General features: G+C 42.4%; 1 protein-coding gene across 1 annotated transcript; it reads right to left on the bottom strand.

The window, feature by feature from the left end:
• Nucleotides 1–4,501: 4,501 nt before the first annotated feature.
• Nucleotides 4,502–8,058, bottom strand: LOC124030366 (myosin phosphatase Rho-interacting protein-like). Its single transcript, XM_046341737.1, has 6 exons — nucleotides 7,813–8,058; nucleotides 6,750–6,827; nucleotides 6,530–6,595; nucleotides 5,875–5,928; nucleotides 5,096–5,267; nucleotides 4,502–4,551 (listed from the first exon to the last, which is right to left on the bottom strand). Exons 1-6 carry the CDS (start codon nucleotides 7,936–7,938, stop codon nucleotides 4,502–4,504), a joined length of 546 nt encoding a protein of 181 aa, XP_046197693.1. The 5' UTR covers nucleotides 7,939–8,058.
• Nucleotides 8,059–8,740: the final 682 nt, after the last annotated feature.

The following is an 8,740-nucleotide window of genomic DNA, read 5'->3' as shown; positions in this document are numbered from 1 at the left end:
TGCTGTCTTCCAATGAAGTCTCTTTTCCCTAGGATAGGATGAGAAAGGGGAAGTGAGGGGGATTCTGGGGAATCTGAGCCTGGGGGACAGAGTGAACTTTGAACAGGCATTTGACCTCTCACTCCAATACCCCCACTGCAAAAAAAAAAAAACTACTGGAACTGGAGGAACATAAATGATCACATGGGATAATATGTTCCCGGTCGGGCAGGAACTTAAGAGAAAAATCCTACAGAGGGATTTAATCAGAGATTAACATTAAACCTTTGACCCCATGGGATGGCCATACTGTGTATGATGTGTCTAACTAAATCATATTACTGGGTTCAACACTTCATACAGTATCTCATATTATAAACAGAAATATATACAGTACACCAGCCATAGTCTGTGAAAAATCAACTACAAGCGGCCGGTTGCACCTTAATTGAGGAGGACGGGCTCATAGTAATGCCTGGAAGGGAAGGAGTGGAATGGGATCGAACATATCAAACACATGTTTCCAGGTGTATGATGCCATTCCATTTACTCCGTTCCAGACATTATTATGAGACGTCCTCCCCTCAGCAGCCTTCTGTGACATCAACAGTATGTTTTCTACATCTAGTACAATGTGCATACTGTGTACCAGTATGGACTGTACATGTGTTCTATACTGTAGTGTTAATCCTAAATGCTGGTCATGTGTTTGTTGTTGTTGGGAGTAGACAGACTGATACTTATGCTTTAGTCACTACCTTAATCACCGGAGCCAGTCTGAGAACATGGTGACTGTCATTTCACAAACAGATGTGCACTTGAGATACTGTTCAGTGATAGTCCCTCCCAGCCTCAAACACATGACCAACAGCAGCTCCCTACAGACACAACAGGTCCCTACAGATACAACAGCATCATACAGATACAACAGCTCCCTACAGATACAACAGCACCCTACAGATACAACAGCTCCCTACAGATACAACAGCTCCCTACAGATACAACATCTCCCTACAGATACAACAGCATCATACAGATACAACAGCTCCCTACAGATACAACAGGTCCCTACAGATACAACAGCATCATACAGATACAACAGCTCCCTACAGATACAACAGCACCCTACAGATACAACAGCTCCCTACAGATACAACAGCTCCCTACAGATACAACATCTCCCTACAGATACAACAGCATCATACAGATACAACAGCTCCCTACAGATACAACAGCTCCCTACAGATACAACAGGTCCCTACAGATACAACAGCATCATACAGATACAACAGCTCCCTACAGATACAACAGCACCCTACAGATACAACAGCTCCCTACAGATACAACAGCTCCCTACAGATACAACATCTCCCTACAGATACAACAGCATCATACAGATACAACAGCTCCCTACAGATACAACATGTCCCTACAGATACAACAGCTCCCTACAGATACAACATCTCCCTACAGATACAACAGGTCCCTACAGACACAACAGCTCCCTACAGATACAACAGCATCATACAGATACAACAGCTCCCTACAGATACAACAGGTCCCTACAAATACAACAGCACCCTACAGATACAACAGGTCCCTACAGACACAACAGCACCCTACAGATACAACAGGTCCCTACAGATACAACAGCACCCTACAGATACAACAGGTCCCTACAGACACAACAGCTCCCTACAGATACAACAGCATCATACAGATACAACATCTCCCTACAGATACAACAGCTCCCTACAGATACAACAGCTCCCTACAGATACAACAGCACCCTACAGATACAACAGGTCCCTACAGACACAACAGCTCTCTACAGATACAACAGCATCATACAGATACAACAGGTCCCTACAGACACAACAGCACCCTACAGATACAACAGGTCCCTACAGATACAACAGCACCCTACAGATACAACAGGTCCCTACAGACACAACAGCTCCCTACAGATACAACAGCATCATACAGATACAACATCTCCCTACAGATACAACAGCTCCCTACAGATACAACAGCTCCCTACAGATACAACAGCACCCTACAGATACAACAGGTCCCTACAGACACAACAGCTCTCTACAGATACAACAGCATCATACAGATACAACAGCTCCCTACAGATACAACAGGTCCCTACAGATACAACAGCTGGGTCATTGTACTGTAAGATACCATCACCGTTATGAGTTAGCAGAGGTTTGTCTGGGACTTACAGGCAGATCCCTAATTACATAGTATCCATGTTTAGGTAAATGGAAAATGTGTCTAAGAGGAATGCCATTCTTAGATTACAACACACAACATGAAGTGCAGGCGGAGCCCCGTCAGAGCATTATACAACCAGTTTAGTTAGAGAACACAACACAGTCCTGAATTATTCACCTTCTCCCTTTCTTACTCACACACACTAACACATGCCTCAACACGGCTGATGGGAGGATTGACTTAGCCATGCCAAACTCCTGCATTTCGGCATGGAACTAAACACACATATATTGGCACACGTGGCACACACACACCTGACAGTGTGGACACACATGGCACACACACACACCTGACAGTGTGGACACACATGGCACACACACACACCTGACAGTGTGGACACACATGGCACACACACACACACCTGACAGTGTGGACACACATGGCACACACACACACACCTGACAGTGTGGACACACATGGCACACACACACACCTGACAGTGTGGACACACATGGCACACACACACACCTGACAGTGTGGAATGTAAGAGCAGCGCTTCATCCCTGTCCATGAGCCTTACACACCATGCATTCAGGCCAGAGCCGAAACATTTGAGGTGACATCTTTGCCTCTCCAACACCTGGTCTTATGAGTCATGTCCAAACAAGTCCTATGGAGAACTAGCAGGAACAGCTGTGTGGTGTACACGTGTACTTTACCTTAACAATGACAGACTCCATCAATGGTGTGTAAAATACCAATCTATATGTGTAGATGTGGAAACACTATTCACTGGACACTGTCCTAAAGGGGCCTGCCGAAAGGGCAAGGCTTGTCTTGGGCCCTCCTGGTGAGTAACAAGTGTTGCTATTCTTAAAAGCTATGGTTACTCTTTGGATTATGAGGTGTGGTTCCAAGTGATGGTGTTATAGTGGAGGAATGTGACAAGCCTTACCGGGAGTGGGAGGACTGACTGCAATGTAAAAACACTGTGACGGTGTGACTGATACCTCTCTCTGGTTGCTGCGAGCTTCACTCCTCCCCTTCCTGGATCCAGCCTGACCCAGGTGCTCTCCCACAGCACTCCTCCCATCCTTCCCTGTCTCATTGTAGCAGCTGAAAAGCAGGAAAATCAAGCCTGTCATTCAACAAACAGCCATGGTGTCCTCCATGGCCCCTCACAGGTGGGCTGTGACATCACTTCCTGCAGGAAGAACTTCAGGATGACAGCTGAATAATGGCACCGCCACTTATTCTGTACCCCCAAGCTGGGCCTAGACTGAGGACATCCATGTCACCTACATCCATCTAGTGCTACTGTTGAATTGGAATTTCAAGTGACATCCTCACCTCCAGTGTCATGTTTTGTTTAGAAAGATAGCAGATATTACATAGATGGAATTCCCTAGAAGAATCCGTTTGTATATACAGTATAACCACAAAAGCGAATACTATCTTTAATAAACTGTGGGTGTAGCATCTGTCCTGTTATAACAGGGATGGAAAATTCTTGTTGAGGCATGTATGTATCTGTATGAGTTGGCACAAACATAATACTGTGCCCTCAGTCAGTGTAATGTCTTGCCTTGACATTTCTCCTACTTTCTGTTGACTGGCAGTTTGTGTGGAACTCAGAAATAGAATTCCTTCAAAATATCTAATTACACAATACTTTAGGAATTTCGAGGCCTTATTCAGGGCAAGGATTCTGTCTGTCCTTAGAAGGCAATGAATGAAACACACAGACCAAGGAGGTATTCCCATCACGTAGCCCAAATACCACTGCTGTTAGTTAGGGAACAAACTGGGAGTGCTTCATAAGCTACATTTAAAAACCATTACCTCCCTAATGGAAGAATATGGATGTTTGATGTGCTGTTGGGCTGTGTGTAATGTGTGTACCATTTTATACAGAAACAGGGAGGCATCTATGTCCTTTAGTGTAATTGCTGCTTTTGTTTAATTCTCGCCCATACCAAGCCATTTTATACCTGTTAGCATTTCATGACAACACACAACAAATACTAAAACCAAATAAATAAGTCCAAACTAATGTCCAAGAACATTGCATTCATTATAGATCTCCCAATATCAGACACAACTGATAACATGTCTTCTCCATGATTCTCACCTTCTCTCTGCCCTGTTGTTCTTGTTGGCCGGTGGGGTGGTCTCTGTATGGTGTAGGCTCTGTGGGCTGGCTGTATCGCTGCTGGTGTCAGTCCCCTTTGCTGGCCACAGAGTCCAGGAACTCACAGAGCTACTGATACAGGAGCCGTTGGAGAGCCGCAGATCACCGTCAAAGGTCAGAGTCACTGGAGGCTGAAGGGAGGTAGTGGGGACCATGACCTGAGGAGAAAGTTATTAAATAAAGAGGTTTGTTTTCCGACTGTGACTGCACAGGTTAGGTCTATGTTTTGCATGATACTTTAGGTCATTGCTTTTGGACCGAAACACAAATAGCAAGATTTTTATGAGAATCCTGTTCTGAAAAATCTAACTTCTAAGACTTGTTATATGAGGAATCTGGTCAGATAGTTACTATAATGTAAGGAAGGAAGTGTCACGCTTTTGACCATAGAGACATTTGAGGGACACCCCTACATAGTGCCACTATAAAGATCCACCTAACAGACCACAGCTCGTTAAAGAGATGCCTCCAGTTTGTTTTCCTTTTCATCTGCTCCCAGGCCATGGAAAAGCAGCTGGAAAACGTGTCTGTTTAATAAAGGCCTAATAAATAAAGGCCAACTTTCTCATCCTGTATGCATGACCACCTGTAGGAAGTTAGGACAGTTTTTTGACGGCAGGAAATGGCTTTGAATGTCTGACAGACTTGAAAGCCTGTGTGAGTGTGTTTGTATATGTGTTGGCTGGAGCCCTTCTTCCACACCTGCAGGGGTCTCGTCCAGGCCCAGGGGATCAGTATCTGTCACAGTCCAGACAGGGGCCACATCTGGACCCCCACTGACCGCTCTCTCCCTGCCACAGGCTGAGCAAGGGTCACCACTTTTCATGACTGAGAAACTGGGCTCAGTGGCAGCCATCTTTGCTGGGCTGGGCTCCTGATGAACACAATACGTTTTCATTGTCATTATGTGTAGAGGCATAACACATCATTGACATATACAGTAGTTGACATATTTTTCTACAATATTTTCAAACATGTATTTAGACCATTGGTGACCAGGCATCTTGGTTATAATGTTATGAAAAGAAGAAGTTATCACCTGGGAAGTAGTGGGTTCTACTTTACGCTTCTTCTTCTGATTCTTGCTTATAGGTCCGTGGGTAAACGACTAGTTGTTCACTCCAGCTGGTAAAAAGAAACGACACGGACATGACAGGGATAAAAAATATTGTCCATCAAAGACAAGAATTTACAGAAAAGATAAATCAAAGTGATATCATATCATACTGTAATATCAGAGAAGTTAAGTCAGGAGTGATATCATATCATACTGTAATATCAGAAGTTAAATCAGGAGTGATATCACATCATACTGTAATATCAGAAATTAAATCAGGAGTGATATCATATCATACTGTAATATCAGAGAAGCATTACTGACCCATTGATGATCTCCTTGTTCTCCCCCCGGATAAAAGAACTCTGTTCAGGGTATGATGATGCACATAGCAAAGTTCCTCTGACACTGTCTTAGGCTCTACGTCGTCTGCGCTATACAGATTCATATTCACTGTTCCTTGTGGCAGAGTGCTTGTCAAGAATGATCCACAATGTAAATAGTTTTGTCTGACTGGAAATTCTGGAAGAGATTATGATGCTAATCATAGTATCTTTTGTACACCATCTAGAAATATAAAAAAATAGAAATAGAAAGATATTTTGGAGGGTTAAAGGACATCACAAACAAGACATTACCCGTTGCAACTGAGTTTTAATACAGGCTATATAGAGTGACATGAAAGAGAGCAGAGGAGGAGATTTCAGAAGATCAGTGAGAGAGGGGGATGTGGAATTAGAGGACAGATTAATCCCAAATCATCTGCTCTGGTACTACACACAACATCTGGCTAAAAGATGCATAGTGAATCCTCTTATAAAACATTAAAGGACAATATACATCAGGACAATATACTGTAGTTAACCTCTATTAATGTTGGATGATCTGGTTTGCTTAGCTTTTTGGTGTGTGTGTGTGTGTGTGTGTGTGTGTGTGTGTGTGTGTGTGTGTGTGTGTGTGTGTGTGTGTGTGTGTGTGTGTGTGTGTGTGTGTGTGTGTGTGTGTGTGTGTGTGTGTGTGTGTGTGTGTGTGTGTGTGTGTGTGTGTGTGTGTGTGTGTTCAAATACAGAATCTCTTACCAACTCGTCCAGTGCAAAGCTCATGCTGCCATGTTCATACAGGATGAAGAATCGGCGCTGCCATTTCTGCCATTAAGAGATAGAGTTGTTATGGATAATGTTGCAATAATGCCTCAAATATTGAATAACTTGCAGGTCTATCAGAATATAAGATAGTACTACTGATACATTTCTGTTCAACCATAGTCCAAGACTAGATAGTTATTTGTCATTCTCTTACCCTTGACCTCTGAATTGGATTGTCAAAGTCTGTCCCCTCAGCAGCCAAGCAGAGCCAGCCTCCATAGATGGGTTTGGCCTGTCAAGCATGGGAACACACGGAGAAATTAGTTGTGTCTTGACCTGTGAAGGTTCTATCAAATTAAATTGCTTTTCTATGCCATCCAATGGGTCTTGGATTTTTCTGGCAGGGAGCATCAATACTCGTTGATTCATGGTTTGAATGTCAAAGGAATAACAATCCTATCTTTTTAGGGAATGTCCTTTGTAGGATTAGCCAGTGACCGTTCGTGATTCAGTCTTCTTATAGTGATATGCTGCATTTACAAAATGTGTGAATAGATTACGTTTGTCCATGCAATAGGCCGTACACAAGAGGCAGGGTAATATTCTTGACATGGAAAAGAGAAGATTAAACTGCTCTTTGTGCTCTTTTTGAGTCCCCAAAGACTGGAATGTTCTGACTCTCTGCCAGTTACTCAACTTGCTCAACCTTTTGTCAGAGAGTTTTGTTTCTTGTGTTATGAGTGCTTCTCAACATGAGATAATTCTGTCCTCACAAGTTCCAACAGACTTGGATATTTATACTTAACCTTCACACCTGAGTCAGATGCTTTAAAACAGGAGCTTACTTAGCTGACGTTCAATGACCAATGGCTCTAAATGTACAAGGCACACAGAGATGAGCACAAAATAATCAGATAGCAATGGTGTATATGTTTTCTAAAATAATAATAACTTGTTGTGGCCTATGGCATGCTGAGTGCTGACAGATGGGCTGTCAACGGTCCACAGGGTGGGAGGTGTGTGGTGACAAATATTTGACTCATGCATTGGGGCCATTCAGTCAAATTGCTTCATTTTCTACAACAGATAAGTTTGGCTATTACGTTATGTTCATTACATTTCACAAATGAACGTGATACCTGACACAATATGAAGGAATGTCTCTGTCTGATATAACATTGAGTGCATGCCCATCTGTCATCCCTGTCATCAACATTCAGAAGAGTAATAGCCAAAGTATTAAAACTAATAAAACATAAATATGTTTGTTCACTTACCTGGTCCTTACCATGATCAGTTGGAAGATGCAGCTCCCGAGACTTGAAGCAGTTCTGACATTTACTTTTGTAAAAAATGTTCGCTTGGAATTTATTACACGGATTCGCACTCTTTTGTCCTGACATTTTGTCGTATATGGGCTACCACTATGTAAATCTGAAATGCTCCCCAATTCTCTCGTTGTGGTGCAGTTTATCCGATTCGAACATCTGTCAAATCCTGTGCGCTTTGAGCTCTCCCCGACCGGTCGAAATCTGGGATGTCCTAGGCAGCTGAGGAGTTGGCTATATAAATCCAAACTAGACTCATGGGTTTACGTAATATACCAAACGAAAATCCGTGAGGCTAAAATTAGTATGATACGTTACATTTGGTATGTATTCATTTGTGGATGTCCATCATCCATTTCGTATTATATGTTATAAATTACAATTCGTATGATCTGTTACAATTCGTATGTTATCTTACAAATTCTAATCCGTACTATATGTTACAAATTGTTGTGGCTAACGGTAGCTAGGTGGCCAATGTTAGCTAGGCTAGGGGTTAGGGTTAGAGGTTACAGATGGGCAGTAGCTCTGTTACAAGTATTTGAAATATGTATTTTGTCATTTGTATTACACTGGGTTGAACTACACTCCAATGTATTTTGTAATAAGATACTTTCGAGAGCTGTAAATTGTATTTTCAAAATACAAAATACCTTTCTATATATTTTTTTTATAGTGGTTTACAATATTGTCGCCCCCTTTCACCCTGCATTGGTATCGTAAGTCTCATGGCACTATGGTGTGATAAGAGCATCTGCTAAATGAACTAAATATAAATGTATATGTAAAAATGGACAATTGCAAAGCATGCTAAGTACTATTCCAATGAGCTCCACCCCAAAACAAGGTACCTTATTATTACAAGGTAATAATACCC

The sequence above is a fragment of the Oncorhynchus gorbuscha genome, unplaced genomic scaffold (genome assembly GCF_021184085.1).
Source record: "Oncorhynchus gorbuscha isolate QuinsamMale2020 ecotype Even-year unplaced genomic scaffold, OgorEven_v1.0 Un_scaffold_10902, whole genome shotgun sequence".
NCBI classification, from domain to species: domain Eukaryota; kingdom Metazoa; phylum Chordata; class Actinopteri; order Salmoniformes; family Salmonidae; genus Oncorhynchus; species Oncorhynchus gorbuscha.
Note: the sequence above shows the minus strand (reverse complement) of the source record. Positions and strands in the feature narration are given on the sequence as shown.

What these genes read in the sequence shown, in the direction of transcription:
- LOC124030366 (XM_046341737.1), bottom strand. Translation starts at nt 7,938, where the DNA reads ATGTCAGGACAAAAGAGTGCGAATCCGTGTAATAAATTCCAAGCGAAC. An exon ending in CTGATCATGGTAAGGACCAG is followed by an intron (nt 6,828 to 7,812) that starts GTAAGTGAACAA and finishes CATGCTTGACAG; the next exon opens with GCCAAACCCATCTATGGAGG. An exon ending in ATCCAATTCAGAGGTCAAGG is followed by an intron (nt 6,596 to 6,749) that starts GTAAGAGAATGA and finishes TCTTAATGGCAG; the next exon opens with AAATGGCAGCGCCGATTCTT.